The sequence below is a fragment of the Python bivittatus genome, unplaced genomic scaffold (assembly GCF_059951505.1).
Source record: "Python bivittatus isolate LINGU-HERP-01145 unplaced genomic scaffold, Pbiv_v1 ctg000340_np1212, whole genome shotgun sequence".
Lineage (NCBI taxonomy): Eukaryota > Metazoa > Chordata > Lepidosauria > Squamata > Pythonidae > Python > Python bivittatus.
In genome coordinates, this window is record NW_028277056.1 from 21,004,381 (window position 1) to 21,031,021 (window position 26,641).

A 26,641-nucleotide genomic window follows, 5' to 3' on the forward strand; every position below is an offset into this window, starting at 1 on the left:
AAAGACTGATTCCCATAAAATGTGTTAGTATGTGTAGCACCTGAGGTTGTGCTTTTTAAAAATTATGTTTAGCCTTCTTAAATCTGACATTTTCCAGATGTGTTGATGCAGCAACTCCTTAAATTCCCAGCCAGTAGAGTCCTCTGTGACTGATCTGGAAATTGGATGGAAGGGAGGAGTTCACTAGCAATAATGAGGGCCCAAGAGCAGCTATAAGATGAAAGGGATATTGTCCAAGAAAATAGCACAGCAAGAATGGGTTAAAAATCTCCCTCCTCCCCATATGCCACATATTGACAAATTGTCCTAATGAGTGTTATTTATGTGCATGTGCACACATGTACATGCATACACCACAGATTTGTTTAATGGCCTTACAATGTGGGCAGTTTTATTTTCAATCCCTTTCTTAATGAACCCCAGTATGGAATTGCTTTTTTTTTTTTTTTTACAACTAGCACTTTCATGAGTCCAAGATCTTTTCCTGGTTAGTTGCAGACAGTTACATCACATCAGTGCATATGGTGAAGTTAAGAGGTTTTTTGCCCCAAAGGGTATTACTTATTTAAATTGAACCACACTTACAATTTGGTTGACCACTCATTCAGTTTAAACAGATCCTTTTTATTTATCACCATCATAGAGTTATCCACAAACCTGACACATTCGCTACTTAGTGTAAGTCAAGATCATTTATGAATAAGTTAAAAAGCACCGGTTTCAATGCAGATCCTTAAAGGACTTCACTTCTTACTCCCCTCCACTGAGAAATGTTTATTCCTACTCTCTACTTTCTCCTTTTTAGCCACTTAGCAACCTGCCACTAAGTTTCCTCTAGAGCTTTGGGTGAGAAACCTTGTTAAAGACTTGAAAATCCAAGCACACAGTTGACATAATCACCGCCATCCACACTGATTTTCTTTCAGTAAAGCTGTGTGTTGAGTTAGTCATTCTTTGATCACCATTTCTATAATTTGTCAAGAACAGACATGAAGCTGAATAGCCTATAATTTCCTGGCTCTCTTTTTTAAAAAATTGTTGTCAGATAGCTACCTTCCAGTCATCTGGCACTGAGCCAGATCTAATGGATAAGTTATACATTTTTGCTAGGTCAGTAATTCCATATTTACATTCTTTAAGAACACTCAGGTGGATGGCATCTGAACATGATGACTTGTTACTATGTGTCTCTTAAGAGTCCTAGCATACCTTGTCTTGTTACCTAAATTTGCTATTCTGATTCCCCCCTTAGGTATCTTCCATCCTATATCCTCTGTAGGGTGGAGAGAGAGAGAGAGACAATGTGGTGTTAAGATGTTAAGGTGTTGGACTAGGGGTGATTCTAGTCTACCCTCAGTTACCAAAGGTAACTGGGTGACTTTGGTTCAGTTACTCTCTTTCAACCCAACCTATTTCACAGGGCTGTTGTGCGAAAAAACAAGGAGCGCTATGCATGCCCTTTCAGCTCTTAAGGTGTGGTATAAATCACATAAATAGAGGCAGATAATTTCAGATGAGACGTTCTATGACAAATCTAGTCTTCAACTCTGAAATATCTAAAGACTTGCAGTTCAACTATTCAAATGATTAAAGAAGTTAATTTTATAACTCTTCAACAAGACTAATGCAGCTATACATAGGTGTTTTTTTAATCAACAGAAGACAATTGCAATACAATGTTTGGTCTTGTATTTCCAGTATATCAGATAACAGGCAATTATTCATCTACAGTTTAAAAAAAAAACTAGAGGGAAAAACAACTAGAGGCACGCAAATTTCTCTGCCCTAATATTTTTCAAAAGTCACTGCCATGCAAAATCTGCAATGCCTAAACAGGCAAAATATGTGAGAATGCACCATATACTAGGTAAATGATGGATCCCATTTCCCCTCCCAACCAATTTTTGTAATTAAATATGTCTATCATCAACAGTATCAAAAGCACCATTTTTTCCACTTGTTCCTTCTTCAAACATTGTAATGTTACCTTTGAAGTATTCCAGGTAAGATTCTCCTCACCTGTTATTAGTGTGACTGGATCCCAACTAAGATAGAATCAGACAGCCAACCGTGTCAGGTTTTGTGTAGCCTGATGGTGGTCTTGCTCAGCCTTCAGTGATTGCAGCAAAGCTAAACTAATTTTCACTGTGTAATAAGCATTTGGTCCCTCAGGTACAAATTACCTACAATATCACCTAGGATGTTCAACATCCCTAAGGCGTGCATGTTTACCATCTTAGCTTTCAACACTCATTTCCTTTTCTTCATCTGAACAATAAAAACAAATTGGGAGAAAGCAAACAGAGGCAGGGTCCCACTGAAGCAAATCTATTCTCTTTTCTGGTGAAGAAATACCAAAGTTATTGAGAACATACTGATTTATCTATAAGAATACATAGCATACTTTCTTACCCAAGCATCCTGCTTAATTGGATATCTGTTTCATCTGACTTGGGATACTGGCCCCAGATAGATGTGAACATTAACAAATTTTCAAAAGTAAGAGATTCTGCAGCCATACGGCCTGTAGACCTAAATTTTAGTTTGTTCTTAATCTTTACCCAAGAGTGGCTACTTGATTAATAATTCACAATTACTTATTCACTTAATACATTAATATGGCGATCCTACTGATTGAAAAACAAGCTACTTTTTATTTCAAATTAAGCTGCATCTTTTAAAGCAGATTTACAAAACAAATTAAAATCCTGCAGGAAACCACAAACATATCCAACCAAAAACAATAGGTACTGCTCTTATACTCTCTATTTTGCTAGAGGCTCACGTTATTTTATACATAATTGCAAGAAGCCTAAACACTTGACCACTCTGAAATATAGCCTATTCTTGGAAATGGGTACTCCAATCCTGAAATACATGGATACTCCTAGACTGCCCATTTTATCAACTGAAGTGTACTTCCAATAGCTGGACAGAATTATATGGAAGATACACAGCCTTGGGGCTACAATTTTAACCAAGTAGGAAACCATTTTTTCCCCCTTTATTTTTTATAACTAGAGCTTCATCATAAAAATAAAGGGGGGAAAAAGGTTTCCTGTCTGGTTATAAGGGGTTAAAACTGAATACCCAAGAGATTGGTATTCCATAATTACTGATGTGAATCTCATAGTACTGTTTTGAAAGAGAATAATTTAAAGAAGTCACTAAGCATATTTTAGATATTCCAAATGAACTGCTCTCAAAAAAATGAGCAGAACAAATATATATGAATATCGCTCTTACTACTTTGATACTAATTAATGATGTAGATATCACTGAAAATACTGTAACACGCAACAGATTAAACAGGAATACACATACACTTTACATTTATATACAGATGTTCATTGATCCCAGTAAGTTGTCTGTGTCCTAAAAGCAAGCATTCAAATATCATTTACCATTTGGCAATATTCACACTGGATGAATTAGAAGTAGTCATCTTTTAGTGGATTCACTGAAATCTTGACTTGTTTAAATCTCACTGCTTTCTATGGGTTTACTTTAACAATGATTCCATCTGGACTGAAACCAGTGAACATTTGGAATAAACTAGTGGAAGTTATAATTTGCTATGGTGTACCACTTTCACTCCTCAATTCTTTTAAGCCACAAAAGGGTTCCTAAGTTCTTCACATCCTTTTCGATATTGTTAAATTCAATTACCTCTTACAAGAATGACATTTTTAAAACTAATGTGCGCTGTAGTCTACATTAATGAGGTTCTCCATTACACACATTAGTTTTTGGTTACATTCCAAGAGATCAGACTCACAATGCCCTTCAATCTTTTCAGAAAAGCAGAACAGCTTCATATGACATTTAACAGGTCATTCTTGCCACTCCATATTCCAGGCTGACAACACTAGGCTCTGTTTTGGAGAACTCCTCCATGTACTCGCTGTATCGATTGTCTGCTGCGTTGGAGCCCTCTATCGTTCGAATACAGTCATTCTCGTGTAAAAGAGGCTGCTCCTTCTTAAAGCACAGCGATGTTTTAACTCCTGATGATATGGGACAGACAGACTGCAACGGCTCCTTCGCAAAGACTGCATCCAAATCCTTGTGTAAATGGTGGCCCAATTTCTAATATTAAGAAAAATGATTCAGAATTAGTAGCTTTTATCTGTTTTCTTTCATCTGTCCCTATCCTGATAAATTGTCTCCAATCTTCTGAATAGGAAGCTACTTTATAGTGAGGTCTAGCCACTGGTTTATGTAGTCCAGTACTGTCTCCCCAATAAGCAATGGGCCTCCCTGACCTACTTCCCAGTTATGCTAACCTAAGCACCTTTTACTTGAAAATATCACGGACTGAATATGGGTTTTCCCCTCACTTTACTCTCCCAGTTTCACCCACTGCCCCCCTATAGTACTGATTGTTCATCCATCCATCCTATATCCTCTTGTTCCTGATGAGCAGTAACACTAGGTCGAAATGATTTTACCGATCTACTATTACAATCAGCTATACACTGTAGAGTATTAAAATACTGGCACTGGAGACTAATAGTACAAGAAATGAAAACTGAATATCAAGTTAGTGGAATCTTAATTTCCATATCGAATTGCAGAAAACAAAAGCAAAAACCCCCAGAAATACAAATACAATGCAAAGCAATGAATGGAGATTAGAATCACTCCTGATTTTGGAACAAAGAAATGATTTTTGAGGAGGAAAGTGGCCCCTTTTTAGAGTCAGAAGTGAAAGTGAAAGTTGCCAATACTTACGGTTTCCAATTCCTTAATATCTTTCTCTAGTTGTTTATTTTGCTCACTCATGCTCATCACGTGGCTGAGTACAGATTGCCGGGGATGCATTGTGTGATCAAACTGATGATACATGTTTCTCCAAAACCTGTATGCATCAACATAATCTATGTTAATACCCCAGTCCAGCTGCTGGGACATAAAATGCATAATTGAAACTTACTTAAAATTAAAGGCTGCTGTATCAGGCTCCAGGACTGTACGTGACTGTGAAAAATCCTCACTGTAGATGGGATTTAAGTATTTCTTGTGGTCATCCAAAAGAAAAGGCCACAATGAAAAAGTCTTCTCTTTCAATCTTAAGATAAGAAGATCCTAGAGTTAAACACTTGTCACTGGTTGAGGAATATCAGTACTGTATCAAGTTACAAGATGTGGGACATCTATGATCAGAAAGCAGGCACAAAGAGCAGTTTAATTACAACTACAAACAAGTTTTTTACGCTGCCTTCCTACCCACTCCACCCCACTAACATTTACCTAATTGAAGGAGGACAAAAGAGAAGATACAATATAAATAGTTATTCCACACCAAAGCTACCATCCAACAGACTCAGAATGAGAGGAATTTCAAGATGTGAAATGGCCATCAAAGGGAGGAAAAGGGAAGATATTGAAGGAAGGCTTAAGTTCATGTGATCTTCTTCTTGCTGAAGGAATATATTATTCTCAGGAAGATTTTGCACATATTAAAATCAAAGCAAGGAGATTTTTCCCCCCACATATACTTGCAATATTGGATTTTTCTCCATTTGAAAATTGATTCTAAGCATCAGCACTTAAAAGAGCTACTTCGCTTTTCAGCCTAGCAAAGTCTGATCTCCATCACTGATCTTATCTGATAGTTTAATATTTAATAGCCCTATGGGGAAATTCTTTGACTACTCTTGGCAGTAAAGTGCAGCCTTTCCATTAGGCTATAGCAGAGACAGACTAAGAATTGGAACTCTTATTTCTCTTTTGCCACCACATTCCCCTTTCCATTTTTTTTTTGAAACTTATTTTATTTTTAAACTATTGTTCCTCCCACACTTTAGACAGTGATTTTTCAGACTGTAAGCCTGAAGATAGGGACTGTCTTTCTGTACTGATCTGTAAGTACAATGGGAGGCTTTCTAGTTGAATTGTAGCATAAAAATGATGAAGGAAGAAAAGGCAGAAGGAAGGAGGGAGGAATAATCTGAGAAGTTCAGTTTTATGTTAATATATTGCTACTAAGAGTCTTACTTGAGTTCTTCTCGTTCTTTTTGGCAGTTTCCAATGAAGTTTCCAAACTGACATGAATGGATGTGCTCATGGATCTGAAGGAGAAAAGCTTCATTGTACTCAAAGGCCTGTGGAAACTGCTCTGTCAGGTGCCAGACACTTTCTAAAAATTGGGCAAACACTGGGGATATTTCCTTTGGGTCACCGTCCAGTTGTCCACATCTATAAAATATATTCCATGTTACTTAATGGGAGATAGAAAATGCATTTCCTATACTATATGAGGAACATTCACTAAGCAGTCTATTGGTACATGATACACTTGCCTGATAAAAAGACTGTTGAAATCTCCTTTTTGTACCTTGCTCTGGTTACAGTTTACAGTTGACAGGGCAATTATTACTTAGACACAAAATAATTTCTAGGCACGTCCATTGGGCTGCAGTAAGAGAACATACCATTCCATATCAAACTGTTTGGAGACCCTGACTTGTTTCACAACCAATGCATCATATAATTTGGGGTGGCTGGTATCTTATGGCTCCCAGAGCCCTCCAGATTAGCCAAAGCTAAAATGTTTGCATTTGATTTGGGGAGGGAGTGGATTGCATGGGTTTAAGGGACAAAATGACTGCCTTAAGCCTTCCAGAGACTTAGGTATCCATAGCACCCAATTTAAAACCCCAAACCCTCCAAAAGATGGGCTGGTTTTTCATGGGGTCAAAGCCACCCAACCCTAAAAAATGCTTTAACAATTTCGGCATCACCCATTCTGGTAAAATTACAGTGTCTCTCCTCTATTTCCTGTACTATTTATGTCCATGAGCAGGGCACACAGAAATAGTTTGCTCCTTGCCCATGGTATGGAATAAGGAATAGGGTGTTGTTTGAAATACACAATAATGACATCTGTGGGAGACGTTGTGCAACTTTCAGACCTTAGCAGTTCAAATACAGCTGTAAAAATTTAGAGAAACACAATCTTAAGTTCAGTTAGAAAAAACAATATAAAATAGAATGGAAAACATTAAGCTGGGACCTTAAGGCATCTCTGCAGATAATAATGGCTTCCCTGGAATCTTTTTAAAGTGCTTTAATAATCTGCCAAGCTTATATGCATTTTGTGATTTTTAAAAACAATGCGAAAGGTGGGATATAAATCGATGAAAAGTTTGTGTGTGTGTATGTGCAGGGAAACTCTTGCAATGGTCCATGTGACCCCTTCCTTTTCTTTGTTGTTCCACCCTCCCAGGACTACCCAAGTAGCAGGAGGAGCACCAGATTACATCTGGGATTCCAACTATAAAAGGATGGTGCCATTAGCACCTGAGGGTGGGTGAGTTGGCTGGAGGGAGATTGTTGTCATGTAGCAAAGCAGGAGAAGAACTTGCAGGTGAGAGAGGGGAGCAGATGCCAGGATAAAATGCAGTGCAGCAGGTAACTGATGGCAAAGAAAGAGGGGGTGTGAATTCCAGTAAACCAAAAGTGGAAAAGCTGAAAGGATAAGTAGAACCTGACAGCGCTCCACTTCAGCAAAGGCCCTGACAGCCTACAGCAAGCCAGCTGTCTTAAAGGATCTCTCCCACCTGCCAACACCGGCTGAAAAACTTTACAAAGCCAGTGCTTCGGCAACAGTTCAGAATGGCAGTCAGCAGCATTGAGCTGATAGCACCCTACTAGGTAGACCAGACCAGGAAATCAACTGCACAGGAAGACTAGAAGTACCTTTTATTGAGGTTGGCTATGACAACAGAATTTTGCAGCTCTGATTGTGCTACCCCTCCCCTCCTTCTTGTACCCCAGTGAATCAGGGAGGGGTTTGCCTGAGCTGCTTCCAAATATTATTTTGTTTCTGAGGACATAAATAATGTTTCAGCCCTCTTTGCTTAGATAACAGTTCTTGCATATTTGTTTAGGTTATCTTCCTTACTCTCTATACCCGATAGTCCCAAAACGCCAGCCAGCAATAGAAGCCAATTAACTGCAAGGTAGCTAAAGAATTAGTTTTTGCTTAAGCAAGCTTACTTGTATGACAAAGGAGAAAAGAATCGTGTATAGAAATCTTTAGGATTTTCGATACATAACACCTAAAGGACATACACATGGATATATAGTATAGATATAGTATAGGTTTAGTGATAAGAGTTAAGCGAAAAGTTAGGAAATAACTAAGATCCAGTAACTTTGTTAAACAATTTTGTACAATAGCCTTCCTGGGTTTCTATTGTACAATTTTTTTGATTGTACAGGGAAGACAACACTGCTCATTGTTGGTGGTCTATACTGTTTCTCCAAAGAACCCCTTGCAATAAGAACAGCTCTTCCAGAGAAAAACAGTGTGAGTGTGTGCAACCATTTGAGCATAACTTGCAACCTGCTAACAGCCAGGAGAAGGGCTCTATAGGATCCAAAAAACCTGATCAGTTAAGAGTTTTAAGTTGGTTAATTAGATAGGAAATAGGACCACTCAGGTTTTTTTAAAAAACCTTTATAAAACCTTGAATAGTATATAAATCAAACAATTGTACTAAAACAGAATAAATGTATACTTTACAGCTCAAATTAAACATGTCTGAACAATATTATAATATGCAGGCTTATACATTTCATATTAACATAATAAGGCATATTACATAAAGAATTCAAATGCATGGCTTCTTTAAAGCGAAAAACATTACCTATCTGAAAATTTGTGTCCAAAAGCAATCCAGTCTTTTTCCACCAAAACCTAGAAGAAACCAGGTATCAGCTTTTAATCTAGTAGTATGCTTTAAGTTTTAGTGTAGAAAGTTGTGATGGACTGGAATGGTGGGAGGGGAGTAGAGAATGTGCTCTCATCTCCAGAGAAGCGAGGAAGAGATAAGAGGAGGAGACTGGCACCTCCCTAAGAAATTCCATCGGTGTGAACTGGCTGAGCCTGGGAACTGGTTTCATTCTGGGAAGATTCTTGTTAAGGGGCTGTAGCTAATAAACCTTGCTGGATTGATTCTGCATGGTCTCCTGGAGTTCCTTGGGCTAGGCCCGACAAAAGTATTTCCTAAGTCACCGTTTTCACGCTAGATTTCTTAGCTCAATGGAGAAAGCCAAATATGTTTTCCAGGGCTGGGAGATGAGAATTACAGGTAGTCCTTGCTTACCAACCACTTGTTTAAAGACTATTTAAAGTTGCAACTTTGCTGAAAAAGGAGACTTATGATGGGTCCTCAAAACTGTGGCAGTCACAGTGTCCCTGCAGTCACGTGTTTGTGATTCAAGTGCTTGGCAACCAGTTGCATTTACAACAGTCACAGCATCCCATGGTCACATGATCACCCTTTGTGACCTTCACAGCCAGCTTCTGACAACCAAAGTCAATGGGGAAGCCAGCAGGAAGTCACAAGTCACAGTCATGGACATTGCGCTTAACTACCGTGTGCTATTCGCTTAACAACTGCAGCTGGGACTGACACTGTAAGTTGGCGTGGTCACATGACATTGTACTTAATGACTGCACCGCTTGGCAACAGAGTTGCCAGCCCCAATTGAAGTCAGTAAGTGAGGACTACCTGTATTCTACATATATCATTGTGCCTCTCTTATACAAATACCACAAGCAAAAGAAAGGTAAAATGCAGTTTTCAAAGAACTGGTTAGGTCCATTAATTACAGGATTTAGCTTGGAAAAACAGGGTACAGAGCTGATCCCCAGGTCAAATAGATCATTAAGATGTCAATATCTAGTCCGAGTTGCAAAATGTAACAGATTCAACCAACATGTTTACAATTAGCATCAAAAACACATCAATAACTTCCTTTATAATGTAATCTCTTTTCCGTTTATTGAGAAAATAGAAGATATCTGATCTTCTATATGTGCTTGAAATATTATTGAAATTAATTATTTTAAAATGTAAATGTATTTAGCATCTGAATCTTACTGGTTCAAGAATTATTTGAACTGGGATCCACACAGTACTAAAAACAATGTAGTCTATAAATTAATTACTACATTTATTTGGATATCAATGGACAGTATTAAGTTCAATAGCCCCATTATTAAGCAGATGAGCAAATCTCAGACACAAAATGAACTGTAAGTTTAATAAAGTTGATCTTCCTTAGCACTGGTCAATTATAAGTGGCTCAAGCTTGCTTTGCATACTTACCATGAATCCTTTAATTGTTCTATAAAAGGGATCCAACAATAGAGAACCCAAGGAACAGACCTGAGACGTCCGGTCCCAGCCATCGGAGCAATGTACTAACACACTTGCACTCTCAAAAGCTATGGCCTGTGAAAAGGACAAAACTTACTGATATGTTTATAACAAAGAAAATGAATTCAACTACTCAGTTGAATTCAAATATTTAATCCACTCCAGCTTTTCCCCAAGCAAGAACTATTCAAATTTGTTGGAACTGGAACTCCCTGAGGTCCTAGCCAACGTAAATATAGAACCAAAATATCTGTAATCTATGTCACATTGGAGAGGAATTCTGGGAATGCACTCTCAACATACACACACACACACACACACACACACACATGATGTGAACTTACAAATGATTGGCCCCCTCCTTTTCCAATAAAGGTGTTTGAGGATCACTACTGCACACATAAACATCCTGAGACAACAAGACATATCTATGCTTGGATCTCCCCTAACTGTGTAACATTATTTACAGCTGATTGCTTGAGGAAAAGAGTAAAAGAATTACAGTAGTCCCAAGCTCATTCCCAAGTAGAATGTGGGATTTTCTACTTCAACACACATGCTCTATTACTGAGCTATTGATCCCTGAGGAGTTGAAGACTTTAGGAACATAATTGTTTGAAATTTCCAAATTCCCCTGGTCTGAAGGTGCTTACTGAAGGCAACCTATATTTTCTAATCTAATGTATAGTACCAACATCAACAACTTTTGACAAATTACAGAATGCAAATTACCTTAGCCAAGAAGACAGCAGCATCCAACACTGCTTTGATGTGTCGCAGCCACCCAGAGCTCTCCAAGCCAGACAGAAAATCATTGACTGATAGGCCTCTTGTTCCACAAACTAAAGTAAAAGGAAACCCAGTTAAACTCAAATGCAGTAGTAGCATCTCTCTGTGCAAGAATCAAAAGTTGGTTTTGGCAACTGTTTGAAGGAATCTGAATTTCTGAACTTGTTAAATACATGAACAATTTTTCCCCCATCCCTAGTTTCTGCTATATATCCTGGAGACCCTCTATAAAATGAAATGTTATATTACCGGTATTATTGAACCATAACTATGTTTCAAATATTTGCAAGGCTGAGTTTTGTTTTCATTGCCTGGTAGCTATTATGCACAATACTCATGAGTTCATGTCCCATTCTGCCTCAAACCCTGCTTTCCTGTATTAATTGTTGCTCATGTGGAAGCAATCTGGTGTAAACAGGTCTTTCATATTATAAATGTAATATAATTATCTTCTTTACAATTCTACTTTAAAAAAGTACATCCATCATCTTAACTAGCCTTGAATCCTCAGTGTATTTCTATCTTTTAGGAATACACACCTGTTTTTTATAATTTAAATATTTACTATGAGAAATCACTAATGCAGCCATGCACTTGTTGTGATATGATGCGTCTCCTCCTTCAGAGAATGGGCAAATACTGTAAATAGCGCTAACAGTTGCTAAAAGTGAAGGAATAATTTTATGAGTTTCCAGTTAAGCAGCTTCCCATGTTTAAGTGATATTTAAGGGATTTATATTAAATATATTATATGTATAAATAAAACACAATAAAATAAATATATAATTTACACATATTAAATATTTATGCGATTTATATATTCATATAAATACTTAATAAAATCTCCATTACTAGGATGGCAAGTTTTAATAATTTCAGAATAATCAGTACGTAACTGAAACCATAATAATAATAATCTATTAAATTTATATGCTGCCTGACTCCCAATGACTTTGCCCTGTTTATATGAAAAAGGCAGTTGCTTTAATGGAAGTGTATTCCACAGAGCAAATCATTAAAATGATAGGATCTCACTATACCAGAAAGTCAAATTTCACATTAGCAATATCTATAGCATCAGAAATATACTATTTTGGATGTTATACATTATTCAATAAATTTTCTAGTATGAACTAGATTTATGTAAAATCATTTTTCTCCAAGAGTGAATGTTGTACTCAAGAAATGTTTAATGTTGTGAAGGGCACATATATTCATACCTTCCAGAAGCTTCTGCAGACTAGACCTCATTACATGGATATTTTCAATACCAACAAATTGGAATCTAATGTTGGAATAATTATCTTCATTTTCATAGCCTTTACCTGCTGCTCTATTGGCCATTGCATTCAGCTTGGAGAAAAAGAAGGATTAGTCATATATAGGAAACAAAGCAATCTACAATTATAATTGTATAATTATATACAATTGTATAATAATTTGTATAATATATCCTGTACAATATGTATCTGAAACTGAAGAAAATTATATTTTTATGACTTGGCTTCTAAACCTTAGGATTGTTGGAATTTTGCATGATTTCTTTCTCCTAACTCAAATGACTAGCCATGCTGACCCGCAACTCAGTGTATCTCTTTCCCAACATTGTACTGTTCAGATATGTTAGTTTACTGTAAGCCACTCAGATCCTTTGGAAATAGAGTGGCATTTAAACTGAAGAAAATAAATAAGGAAAATAAAATAAACTTCTAGAATTCTCAGCCAACATGACAGTTGTGGTCACAACATAACTGAACAATACCCAGCTGAGAAAGTTGTCCTATTCCATGGTTCACAAAGTGCGCTAACTCATGATATATTTAACTGGTTATTAAATAAACTACAATTAGCTAGCTTCAAAGACATTAAGCCATAAGCCACGGTTTACAAACCACATGTTTTCTGAAGCAAAATGGTTGTGCAAATGGTTTGGGAGACCCCCCAAAACAGCTGCCTGGGCCTGGAAAAGAAGTCAGGGCTGCTTTAAGGATTTGAAAAGAAGTGCTTCATATGTGCATTTTGAAGCACCTTTTTCAAAGAATGTGTGAACTCCTAAGAAACAGATGATGATGGATGATGATCATATTGATCAAACTGGATCCTAAAAGAAATACAGCACGGCTTGGGTTACAACAATTCAGTCTTAACCCTTTCAGTCTAAGAAATCACTGCTAGGGCTACACAACACTTTGGATTTGATTCCAGAGAGATGTTTTTTAACATAAACAGAACACCTGTCTGCAACCCTAAAAGAGTCACATCTTTTCTGGGACTGTGCAGCTGTCACATAATCCTAGGAAAAGATATGGCTGCATTAAAGTATTCCAGAGAGTGCTGCATTTGCAATCCCACACTTTCCAAAACACTTTTTTCCAACTGAGTGGGAAGCACTGCATGACCCTATTTATAAAGTACTGAAAATTAGTAACTAGGTAGAAAACAACAACAACAACAATTCATTAAAAGTATATGCTCTCTGACTCCCAGGGGCTGGCTCCAGGCACTTTACAAATTGCTTAGAATATGAAAAACAAGAAAACAACAACAAAAGACGAAAACGAAGAGTAAAGATGGCAAGAATGACAAAGCTGAACAGGAACAAAGAAAACAAGCCACATACGTACTTTTGGTCTGGTGTCCATGACGTACATGTAGTGGTTAGTGGGATTGGCTTTACTTATTGCTTGCAACATGTGTTCATCCTCCAGACATCTGGCGCTGAATCCTGAGAGAGGCTGACTACATCTGCAAATGGTAGCCTGGTGAGAAGGAAGAGGGGTAAATATAAAGAGAAGATAGTACTTAAACCTGGTGTGTTGGAAGGCAGGAACAGTAAGTCAGTCTTTAGCTCTCTTGCAACTATAATAAAAGAAGGGAAAACCAAGACTCCAGCATTCCAAACTCAGGACTTGCAAAACTTTCGGGGGGAAAAAAAAGAAAGAAATATCCTCAACTTTTCTATAATGACAGATTTAAAACACAAATAACAGCTTGCATTTGCCGCAGAAGTATATTTGCAAGTACAGTATATACAGATTTGGACCAGAGTCATTGACCAAAACATGTTCACTTGCTTCTGGTGGTTGTGCATGTTACTAGTTGTAGGCTATATATCCCTCAGAAAAAGGATTACCAATCTGTGACTTTTCTAACCGTGGATAATTATTACATTAATAATTACACAGAAAACCAAGGTATGTTCTATTTCTTTATGTTTGACAAAATTATAGACATAAAAATCGAGTCATATTATTATTACTACTAGCATCCACTTTCATTGCACTAGAGTAGATCTAGGGATCTAGATTACTATACTTACCCACTTTGTCTTTTCCTGTACTGGAAAATAACCTTTAGATAATTGCATTGAAAAGAAATCAGACTATACCTCGTTATCTTTATGATAATACGAGAGCACAGGGAATCTTCCTTTGCTTCGGAACTTAGAACTGCCAACAATTACGGGCTTACTTGCACTCCTGGGAACATAAAGGTCTCTAGGATATGTCTCACAAATCTGTGAAAATTTTAAAAAAAATTGCAAAAAAAATCACATTAGATATATTGTACATCCAATTTCCATTTTTTCATCAGAAACAGCTAGGCTGGGATATCTAGAAGAGCTCTCAAAATCAGATAAATGAATTGAAGTGGAAGTGAATGGGAGAACAGAATGCAGCTTCAAATGCAATAATGTCCAGTCTTATCTACCTTTTATGGCTGACTGAAATGATCAAGAATAGGACCATAGCAATCCACCACGTGGATTTACATGAGGCAATACAGTTCCTCAACAGATTGTGCTAAAAGCCAGAGCTAAGATGAGGTGTTTAGGTTAAAATTCTCCACCCAAATCTTAATTTCCTGGGTTCTTCAAATAAAAACAAAGTATTACTAAAGTCTGAAAGTCTGATATCCTTAAAAGGTATAACAAGTGAAAATAAGAACAACAATGTGATAAAAATATATAGTGGCAAATGTTTCTACCAGTAATCCCAACATATTACTAGTTTACTGATTTCCATATTTCCCTTCTACATCTATTTCAGTAAAAAAAATTTAAATACAAACTTAACATATTGAAAAGAAAAAGTTAACAGAGTACAGCTAACCACTTGTAATGAAATTTGACATGAGAAACATAATCAAGGACCATTTTTAAAATGAAAATGTCAATAAAAATATACAAGAACAAGAGAAATTATACAAGGCACATGAAAAACCATAAAGATTTGATACTGAGCCATATAATCTAGGGAAAAATCTCCAGACTAAAGTTTAAGAACGATATATCACAAAAGGAAAGCTGTTCAACTTTGTGTATAACACTTTGTAACATAATTGTGACAAAAAGATTTTAGTACAGGTAATCCTCGAGTTACAATGGTAATTGGGACCAGAATTTCTCTCGCTAAGTGATGCAGTTGTTAAGCGCAATGTCATGTGACCGCATCACTTAGCAACAGCAATCCCGGCAGTCCCTGTTGCTGTTGTTAATCAAATCCCACTGGTTGTTAGGCAAGGCCCCATCCCAATCCAAGCCATTCCCAGCTTCGTCCTTCCCAGTCCTGAGCCTCGGTAAGGTAAGGGACTGCCTCCTCTTCCTCCCCCCACCCTATATGCCCCCCATCTCTGCCTTTTTGGCTGTCCTGCACGGTGAGTGGAGCCCATGGCGGCCAAAAGGGCAGACGTGGGGGGAGATAGGTGGGTGGGGAGAGTTGAAGCATCCCAGAAGTCGTAAGTGCAAGCGGGCTGTCAAGCTCCCAAATTTTGATCACCAGGGAGGCTCTTTTAATTTTCTTCCAATCACAAGTTTTGCTAACCATGGGGCATTGCAACAGCCGTAACTTCGGGGACCAGGCGTAACTACCATTCATTCAGCGCCACCATAACTTTGAACAGTTGCAGAACAAACAGTTGTTAAGCAAGGACTACCTATAAGGCATAATAGAAAAAAATTAAACTTTGATTTTTTTAAAAAATAACTCCGAATTTCAAAAAAATCTGACAAGAATGCTCCAGTTAGAGGAGAAAAATTTAGCAAAACTTGTGATTGGAAGAAAATTAAAAGAGCCTCCCTCCTCCCCTGCATGTGAGACTAAAATGAACTCCACTGCTCTACGACAAGAGGTCTCCAATTATTTTTGCCTGAAAATAAAACTACATATTATTTGGCAGATCATTAACTTTTTTTTTACATAACTCATTTTTAATTTGAAAAGATTCTTCAGAGAATCATCAAAATCATCATCAGAGCTAACACCATATTATGAAAATTAGTTCAACCAGTCCCTAAGAGGGGCTCTTTTAACAAATATATTGTTGGAGAAAATATGATTAAAAATATTACCAATTACAGGCTTTAGATCAGAACTATAGCATCTTGTTTAGCAATCTGGCTCTAGTCAAGCCTTGATCTGTTAGCAGGGAAAAAAGAAAGCACAGGGCTAAATGCAGATATTCTAAATTGTTCTTCAACCTTTGTGTGGACCACCTGAATAGGTCTTGCAGATCATCAGTCATCCAACAACCCAGTTCAGGATAAGTTATATTGACCACGACTCAAGAGAGCCTTTGAAAAAGAATTCTGACCTGAGGAAAAAATAAATCAATTTGTCCAACAACAATAGGAAGACTCACTGTTCCTTCCGTGGCTTATATGAAACATCTGACATGAAAGCAACCATCCTAGCATTCAACAATCAATTAGATCTCTATAAAAGGAGAGAGCACTACAAGATTAACACACACAACATAAATTCATGAGTTATTATAACCTATTACCTTATAATCATGATTTGCATCTGATAATTGCCATTCAGAGTTAGGCACACCCATCCGATTGTATTCATCAGTGAGGTCAATGACCTGCCAACCTCGCACCCTCTCCTCCTCAGTTTGCTTTGGATTATATGAGAAGGCATATAATTCATCATATCTTGCTAAAACAGGAAGAGAAAAAGAAAGAAATGAGTCTGACCTTTGCTGTCTAGTTTTTTTTTAAATAAGCATAGCAACCCTCTGTACTAAACATATTGAAATGGAGAAAGCAGTCCCTTACCTGGTTTTGACAACTGAAGCAAAGAATTATAAATATCATGGCAGTCCCTTTCTCTAGGAACAATGAAGTGAACTATTCTGAAGTTCTTGCACTGAATCACTAAGGGGCAGCCAGAAGTAGTCAAAGCAAGTTTCTCAACTGCAGCAATATGATGGTGTAATATCTACAGCATACAAAAAACCACAAAAACTGTAAGTTGAGCAGTTCAGGTAATGTTCTTTCAGCTATCTTAGTTTCCACTTAAGGTGCCCAAAATCTGCATCAGTTTTCCCCATCTTAGCTCTCTCCAGATGTACTGATGTTATAACTCCCAGAATTGGCTATGCTCATGGGCATTCCGGAAGCTGTAGTACCAACACATCTAGAGAGCATCAGGTTCACACAAGATGACATACACGTTCGCTGTAATGAGCAAAAATATTTCATCAAAGTTGCCTGTTGCTTTTTCTCTGTTATCTGAAGCATTTGGAGAGCAGCTTTAGGTATATTCAATGGAGACAAACCATTTGTGAATATTCCTCTCAGATACAGAAGCAGTTCATCATGACAACTTTGTTGGTGGGGGGAAAGTAACTTAGGAATATAATGCAAAGCCCCCTAGGATGCATGGAGTTAGTAATATTGCTCTTACCCATCCTGGTACCTATAGACAATTGGGGTACCAAGACTTGGCTCTAGTCATACCGGTTAAAAATTCTGGAAATCAGGGTCAGGAAGGCTGATTTTTTAAATAGTTCCTAACCCACAAGAATAGATACAATATATCATATACAACATTCTCCTCTTAGTATAAGAGAAGGAAAAGGAAGACAGCTGCTTACAAGGCTAGCTGCACATAGCTGGAGATGTGTTAATAAAGTCTCAAAATTACCTATCTTTTCAAAGATTCACATTAAGATACCACAGGGAAAGTACAAAACATTCAAATTTCAGTAGCATAATTATTAACTATTAACTTAACTATTTAATCTAGATATTAAAGATATTGAAAAGCATTTTTTAAGAAGCTTGCAAAATTAAATTCCAGTGACAGTGCTATGAACAAAAGGAAGTGGTCTGCCTTGAACCTAGAGAAGTGACGTACGTGACGTTCACAGACTTACACTATTGCTAATCATAATGCACGTACTGAAGTAGGCATACATCTGGTGGACATCTGGTCCGAAGTAGGCGTACATATCATCTTTGAAATAATTCTATCTTACTGATTTCATTAGGAGGCTGAAGCTAAAGCTTAAAAATTTTCAAAGACACACTGTAATATAAAGGCAGTGAAGTTCAGAAAAATCAATCTTATAAAGGTGTGCAGTTAAACAGTTACCACACTCATCTCCCATGGTTAAGACAGTATTTACAGTTATAACACAAATGTTACACAGCACTTTTGAAAAGTAGTGTACATCAGTCCATTTATTCCTTGGAAGGACTGTAAAGAATATATATAAAGGAATGCAGTATAAAACCCTAGTCTCCTTACCCATGTCTCTTTCTGGCTGGAGTCTATAAATAATAAGTGAGTTGCTGTGAGGTAAAGAGTTCCTGTTTGTGACTTGATGTTTGTGCTGAATCGGTCTAGTAATTTTACCTGTTCAACCTGCATTGGAAAAAAAAAGCAATAGATCTCATGAAACTAAATCAATAATAACTCAACATCTTTTCATTTATTCTTGAACATGTTCTTTAAGCAATCAGTTCAGTTCTTCAACAATGATTCATCTTTCACTCAACAGCCTGATTATCATGAAGGAAAAGAGAAGTGAGAAAACAGGGAAAAGAGGAAAAGAAAGGGGTTCTTTTCTGTTTTTGGCTTTGGCCTTCACCTCTTTGAGATTCAACCCCGCCCTTCACTAGCATGCAATTACTGATGCACCCCTTGATAGAAGAAAGCTTCCTCATCCTTATTCTAGTGATACAAATCACATTCATTACAAACTTATAAAGCAGAAGATCTATGTCTTATACATCTGCATTTTCAGAATTTATTATGTGGAATGCAGTGCAGCATATTACAGTCACCAGCCAATAATAACTTAAGTGCATGTGCCACACAATGCATGTGCTCATTAACAGAAAGAATAGCTTAACTAATAAATTTTCCTGGTCTTTCATTTTCCAGATTTTTTATATTTTTCAGAATTTTTCTTTCTAATTTCCAGAAACAGAGATTTATGAAGACTTTCAGTACTAATTTTTTATCTACAGTTTTTAGCTATATTAAATTAGTTCCCAATGGATTTCTTCCATCTACACAAATGCATTTTGGACAAGAGATATTAAAAATTTTGCACCTCTTTAGGATTATACACTCCCAAATTATGTTACTTAGCTATGGTTTGCTTTTATGGTTTAGGTTTCATTTGTTCCTTCAAATGTTGTTATTTTTAATGTTTTGTTGAAATACTATTTAAATAAATATTTACATGCAATAAATAAGTACCATTCTGACTGAGTGGAACATGTACATCTACTGGTTCCAGGTATTTTGTTAGCAAAGATCTCCTCTGCATATACAGTATATGATGAGGTGATTAGATCTCAAGATTCACCAAATTCCAGAAAATCCCTGAATTTGATAGAGTTGGCAAAATACTTGTTAATGGTAAAGGCTATTTTTCTAATACCCAGCTTAGATCACAGTTTCAAATACTGCGGCACAGATTTCTCAACATCAAACTAATGGCTAGGTTCACATATGACACTAAATCATGATGTGGTTTGTTCAGTTTTGCTTTAGCACAAAGTGTGAACCAAGCCACTGTGATTTGTAAACCATGATTTAAGATTTAATATGAGTGTGATGTCTGAATCAATCCAGAATGTACTTTTCAACACAAAAAAAGTAATATATTATGAAATGAATAGAACATATTTCAGAGTAGAAATCTATAGGATTTCTATAGGATGCTTAATCTCTGTTGCTCAGTTTTTAAATATAACTGTGCAATATTCTGTTCACTTTATCAATCTATAGAAACATGAATATGAAAACACGTGAGGGGAAAACCTAAACATCACCGGAGATGAGTTGAGTGCTACTGAATGCCACTGCTTTTCTTCCGCTCTTCTCTCCTTCAGAATACGTAGCAAACTAAATCACTTCACATGATGTTGCAAGACTATGCGTTTCTTCACTTTTATTCCATTTAGCAAGCTGCTTCTTACAGAACAGGAAAGCCAAGCCAGAGATAAAATTATGTACTTAACCCTATATATTTTATTGGGGAAGTAGAAAAAGAGGGGTTGCTATATACAGTATGTCTGCATCAGATAGGCATCTCTTACAACAGAGTAAGAACTGGTGATGCCAGCTAGATGTTTTCAATTTTATCTCCCACAGTCTCTTATCACTGACCATGGTAGCGGGGACTGATGGAAGGTGAAGCTCAAAACATTTGGCAGGATATTGTTGCTAACCCCATTTTACAACATCTAATTTGATGGGAAATCTGGAGGAAGATTTGAGTACAACAGGAAGTTATGCTGCACTATTCTCCTCAAAAGACTGGAAATTGTACTATAGTGAAGAGCAATTTCAAAACATAAATTTAGAAATTCAGCCATTGCATTCTCTAAGAGTTGCTTTGATTTAATCCCATCAACAGAGAAACAGCCATTACAAAAAGCAATGGAGATTTGACAGTAAGCAGAATTGAATCATTAATGCTCATTCAGAAATCTGCAGCTAAAATTTTATCAGTGAATCTGCCAATGGATTAGATTCAAGGAATGTAGTCTATACAGTATACAACAAGATCATAACTGAAGGAAAAATAGAGCAGCAGCAACCAAAGAACATTCAATATGAACAATACAAGTATTTTCAATTCTTGAATATTAACATCTATATTTCCATGACTAGATTAAAAAAACTGTTTTCATGAGTAATGCGGCCCTTCAATATTTCAAAAATACCTGAGGCATAACTCAGTAAAACATCTCTTGTATGTAATTTAGGGCTATTAAAATCAAGGAAAAGATCAAGCTTTTGATGTACAGTTTCAACTTAGTTCAGAAGTAAAACTCTTGCAATCTGTGCCAATTTATGATGTCACATAATTAGGATCTGATACATAAATGAACTGGTTTTGACTAAAAATAAAGTGGTCTCTTTGATGCAAGCGATTTGGCCATTTCTGTTTATAAGAAAAAGAAAGTGGGCATCTGCAAACGTTCTTTATAAACACAACAGTATGCCAATAAATAAATATAAATGTCCTCAACATAGTGTAATTGTATTGATAATTTACACATTGCAAGAGAAGATAGTATTAAACAATTTTGTAAAAATATTGATTATATAATATTGATTATATAATAATTTGTGACATAATCATGAATTATCTCATAGAGTAACTAAATTATTATAAAGTATTTAGGATGATAACACGTAGAAGAAAAATTGCTTAGGAGACAGGTGAACCCTCTTGCACCTAGTTTGTTACTTCTTTTGAACACCTCAGGCTAGCTTGCATCACTACTAGATGTTTCCTTCTTCCAAAAGATTACTATTTAATCCAAATTCAGTAAGCTTCAGATCCCTTGGAGATGTATATTCTTTCTCCTCAGATAATCATTATTTAATTATTTTTCTAACTACAGTATTGCTGTTTCCTGTGTGTGTGTGTGTGTGTGTGTGTATATATATATATATATATATATATAATTTTTATTTTATTTTTTTACTTTTCCTGCCTTTCCCTATCCTGTATTAGAACAATTTTTTAAAGCCTCTGGAGCACTCCTTTCTATGCTCCCATCTCACAGATTAATATTTTTATGGAAGAGGTTAAAGATACTGTGGGCATCATATAACTGGAAAGTACTGACTATTCCTTCAGCCATAGCTGACAGAGCATGTTCAGTAGCAAACAGTATATATGAAAAGTAGATAGATCATGAGGTTGAAACTCCAGTATCTTCAGCAATGTAATAATATGTAACTGAAGCACACCTTCTCAGCAAGATTCATGTACTAAAATCATAATAAAACTTTGTATCATAATTTTTTCTATATTTTTAAAAATCATATTTCAAACCAGATTTTTTTCTACATCTCATTTAAACATTTCCTTGTACTGTTACAGATTTACGACTGAAGAACAAAGAACTGATAAGTTTGTTTGCACAATACAATAGCACCATGAACTACATGCAAAGCTAAAATAATACAATGTTTAAATTTTGTCTTGAGAATAACTGACATTATCATTAACAACCACGTATATGGTTACTACTGAAACAAATTAGCAAAAGACATGAAAATAGTTTCATGATACTGTTCTAAGTCCTATGATCACAGAAACAAGAAGTCTCCCTTGGCTAACAGTCTTATAAGAAAAAACATCAAAGGCTTCAAGAACACTGAAATCATCTGATCAATAGAGAAAACTAAGTGCACCTCTTTATCTGCCTTAAATAAAGCAACAAGCACTATGTTTTCTTTTAGGCCAGTGTTTCTCAACCTTGGCCACTTTAAGATGTGTGGACTTCAACTCCCAGAATTCCCCAGCTGCATGACAGAACCTTGCTTCCAACAGCTGGCTGGGAAATTCTGGGAGTTGAAGTCATCCAGGGTTGAGAAACACTGCTCTAAGCTACAACCCACTGAAATTAGGAAATGAATGTCTCAAATTGTGAAAGGGAGAGTCCTTCAAAGCACTTGTGTGTAAAATGAGTAGAATGAACAAAAAAAATAACAAGAACTTTTCCTTACTGCTTCATGTCTTAAGCTGCAATATTAGATGTGCAAAATTTAAAAGTTTGCCCCAAGAACACAGCAGGATCTTGCTCATATGTTCATTGATTCAGCACTATTGGATAGAGATACAGACCTACAAATTCTCCCCCAAAAGTCAGGTTAGCTCCATCTCTGTTAATATTCTGGAAGTTCTTCAAGACCGGGTTGTCACCAGGCTTGGGGGTCCCAGGGAACCAATAACATCTTAAGATGGTTCCACTATTCACATATTGACTCTCTCCATGCCTGTGGTTTGTATATTTTATTTTTTAATATTTTTTAATTTTTAAAATGATTGTATTTATTATTCTTGTGAGATGGGCGGCTATACAAATTTGATAAATAGATAGATAGATAGATAGATAGATAGATAGATAGATAGATAGATAGATAAATAAATAAATAAAGACCAGAGAAATACTAAGTTCAGCACATTGCATAATTATTGCTAAATAAGCAAAAAGAGATCAAGCAAGAGAGGAAGGCTACTGCCAGTTACTTTTAAGAGCGCAAGGAAAGCAAATCAATATTACAGTGATCCAAGTCCATGCTCAAACCATGACTGCAGAGGAAACAGAAGCCAAACAGTGCTATAGTAACTTACAACACCTTATTGACACACCATAAAAAAAGGTATCATTTAACATGCTAAATTTGGAAGTAAAATACCATCTGGAATAATGGGAAAATTTTAGACAGTGTACTAAAAGAAGGAGGCAAAGCTAGAAAATGATAAAATACCAGCAAATGTATTGCAAGATGATACAGTTGAACTGCTACTTGAGGTTTATAAACAAATATGGAAAAACAGTAGCAGCCAAGGAATTGGAAAAAATAAATCTGTATTTTGATAGCAAAAATAGACAGTGCTAAAAAAAAATGCTCAAACTACTGAATAATTGCATTTATCTCACATACTAGGATGATCATGGTCAAGGTTTTGTAGTCCAGAATTCAACAATACATAGAATGAGAACAAATGTACAAGCTGAATTTGGAAGAGGCAGGGGTAACCAAGATCACATTGCTAACATCCAATAAATAATGGAAACAGTAATAGAGTTTTTAAAAATCTTTTGACTGGTTTGACCACAATTAGGTCTGCTTGTGGCATACTAGGCGGCCTTGTGCAGAATTCCTCTTAGTGCTTGCCCCCCAAACAATTTTTTAAATGTTCAAAATATTGTATATCCTCTTTCTTGGAGAGTCTCTTTCTTTATAACTGTGCTATGCGCCTTTTGAATTTTTTTTTTTTTTAATTTGCTACTGGCACTCCACCTTATGAAGTGTGGGTTTGGTGGCCCTGACCACAACTAACTGTGGAGAGCCCTTAAGATTTTGATGCCTGGAAAAATCTAAGGCAATGAAAAAGGCAGCTGACAAGCCAAGTAGTTAGGTTTCACTAATAATGCAAACATACGCTTCCAGGAATTAAAAGCTGTTATTGACAGGCAAATCTGGCAAAATGATGTTCAATGGATCAAGAGCCAGAAGATACCGAGTAACAACACTTTCAAGAAGATGTCCACAGGCTAAGCAGCTATCTATCCTTACTTGGTAATAACTGGAATGCAACACATCTTATTATTTTAAGCCTCCACAGATAGGAAGAAGGCACACACCCTTAAAAGGTCAAGACTCCTTGGGACACATCCAGCTACTTAGCAGAAAGTGGTTTGCCACTGCCTTCTTCCAGAGTATTTTTTTAGACTTTCTGACTCATTATTTTCCCCCCCAGATCAACCAAGGTCAGTTCACTTGCTGCCACCTGCTGGTTATCTATAACCAAAATTATCTTACTACTTGTAAGTAAGTTGTGCCATAATTCAATACATTGTCCAAAGAAAAGCAATTACTGGACAAGTGAGATATAAAATCAAAACAGAGTTTAACAAGAGTAGAATCGGTTTAGCGCGCGCGCACACACACACACACACAAAGCCCAAAAAACCGCTCAACAGGGTGCCAAGCACCAGCCAGAGCAACCTCCCCCAATACTGAACCCCCAAATGTGTTGGGACTACAATTCCCAAGAATCCCAGGCGGCCAGCTCTGAATTCTGGGGAGTGTGAATTCTAAACATCTGGAGGACACCACGCTGGGAAGGAGCGCTCTGAGGGAGTGTATCCTGGTCATCCCAAGAGAGGCCCGCGCCCGGTGGGCTGCCCGTTGCCACGGAGTAGAAGCAGGAGCGCAGCCTGAGCAACCGGAGTAGACCAGCGAAGCCACGAATTGAGGGCCTGCTTCCGGTTAACCGACTGCTAAACGGGCAGGCGCGGAGGGAGAACGTTATTACCTTCGTGGTGCGGATGTGCTCCATGATGCCACCACACCCAAACCGGTCCAGCAGCCACCAGAACCACCGACAGCAGCCACCGCCCGTTTCTAACTGGAGGCAGACCCGGCGTCTCCAGGAGACACTTCCTGGTAATCGAACAGCGGGGGCGGGCGGGGAGAGGAAGGGCAGCTAGAAGACCGACTTCTTCCACAGCGACCCCTGCCGCCCGGAAGACCCAGTTCATGAAACAAATAAAGCGCTGATAGGCGGTGCGCATGCCTGCATCCTTGAATATGTGTGTGTGTGTGCGCGCGCGCTGGTGCACCAAAGAAAATTCCACGTTATGGATTCATGAAAGAGAAAAGTGTCAATAATTGACATATCAGATTAATCACATCCTAAATGGATTTTCTCTTATACACTATTGTATTTCATGGAGTTAAGATTCAGGAAATTAAGTTAGATGTTTAGGATTTTGGCCTGATTTTATTTACAGTTGTGCAAATCTGCCTGGGTTTCTGAACTGTGCAATTCTTTGCTTCCTCAGCAGTCAGATCTCCAGCATTGTCTTTAGCCTGTTCTGGGAAACAAACAAAAAGCCAAGAAGAAACTATGTTCTGATACTTTAAAGCAGTGTTACTCAATCTTGGGAACTTTAAGATCTGTGGACTTCAACTCCCAGAATTCCCCAACTCAGCATGGCTTTACAGCCTTAACAGATTTATCCTAAGTCCTGATCAGGATATTTCTCTCATGTTAAATGTTAAAATTAGTCTCACAAAGCTGGTAACTGCCAAACGCTGCTGTTGCTACATGGTTGCTCTTTCAAGTAAGCTTTATATAGCTCTCTATGAAAATATAACAGACCTACTCTGTTCCTTGTATTTTGATATTTACGTCTCAGTATTTTGATCTGAAGGCTGTGGGTTATAGGTCAACAGAAGTTAATGCCACAACAAATAAGTCAGTGTTGAAAGTGCCACAAAGACACTGATTGGTAAACTGGAATGCTTGTGACATCATCCTCCCAGCCAATCAGACGGAGACCCTCCAACCACAAAGGAATTTGTGGGACTTATTGGCTTGTTAATTTTCAGGGAAACGGTTTAGTTAATGGCCTCTTTCAATTTTTACAAATGATCGAAAAGATTCAAGTTCGCAAAAGCAATGTCAAGGAAGAATGACCTTACAAACCTGGGGCTTCTCTGGAGAGGTGGTTCTAAGACCAACAATGCAGTCAGGTAAAAAACTTCACTGCATATTCAGGACAGAGGTCAAGGTTATTCAAAGGTTTACTTGTATCTAAAAAAGGTTCTATTGGTGGTGCTTTAATAGCACTCTGAGGGGCTGTTACTATTGTTGTTTAGTCATTAAGTCGTGTCCGACTCTTCGTGACCCCATGAACCATATTGCGCCAGGCCTTCCTGTCCTTCACTGCCTCCCTGAGTTTGCTCAGTTTCATGCTCATTGCTTCAGTGATGCTATCTAACCATCTCATCCTCTGCCGTCCTCTTCTCCTTTTGCCTTCAATCTTTCCCAGCATCAGGGTCTTCTCCAAAGAGATCTCTCTTCGCATTAGGTGACCAAAATATCTGAGCTTG

At 37.2% G+C, this 26,641-nt stretch overlaps 1 protein-coding gene across 2 annotated transcripts; it reads right to left on the reverse strand.

Moving 5' to 3' along the window:
• Positions 1–1,631: 1,631 nt before the first annotated feature.
• On the reverse strand, positions 1,632–25,215 carry MTMR6 (myotubularin related protein 6). Of its 2 annotated transcripts, none has more exons than XM_007422522.4 (14): positions 25,059–25,215; positions 18,503–18,619; positions 17,026–17,188; positions 16,749–16,906; positions 14,353–14,481; positions 13,589–13,723; positions 12,185–12,317; positions 10,908–11,017; positions 10,125–10,250; positions 8,658–8,707; positions 6,001–6,201; positions 4,937–5,071; positions 4,735–4,861; positions 1,632–4,089 (listed from the first exon to the last, which is right to left on the reverse strand). In XM_007422522.4, exons 1-14 carry the CDS (start codon positions 25,080–25,082, stop codon positions 3,826–3,828), a joined length of 1,872 nt encoding a protein of 623 aa, XP_007422584.1. In that variant the 5' UTR covers positions 25,083–25,215; the 3' UTR covers positions 1,632–3,825. The 2 variants fall into 2 exon arrangements, with proteins under 2 accessions (XP_007422584.1, XP_087996804.1); XM_088140678.1 differs by lacking the exon at positions 25,059–25,215 and adding an exon at positions 19,463–20,208.
• Between the last annotated feature and the right edge of the window lie 1,426 nt (positions 25,216–26,641).

Bases quoted from the DNA above. Each gene is read 5' to 3' on its own strand.
- MTMR6 (XM_088140678.1), bottom strand. From the start codon at position 19,489: ATGTACATGTTCCACTCAGTCAGAATG. The intron at 14,482-16,748 runs GTAATAGGTTAT...AAATTTTCACAG, and splicing joins ATGCAAATCATGATTATAAG to ATTTGTGAGACATATCCTAG. The intron at 11,018-12,184 runs GTATGAATATAT...CTTTTACTTTAG, and splicing joins TCTGCAGAAGCTTCTGGAAG to TTTGTGGAACAAGAGGCCTA.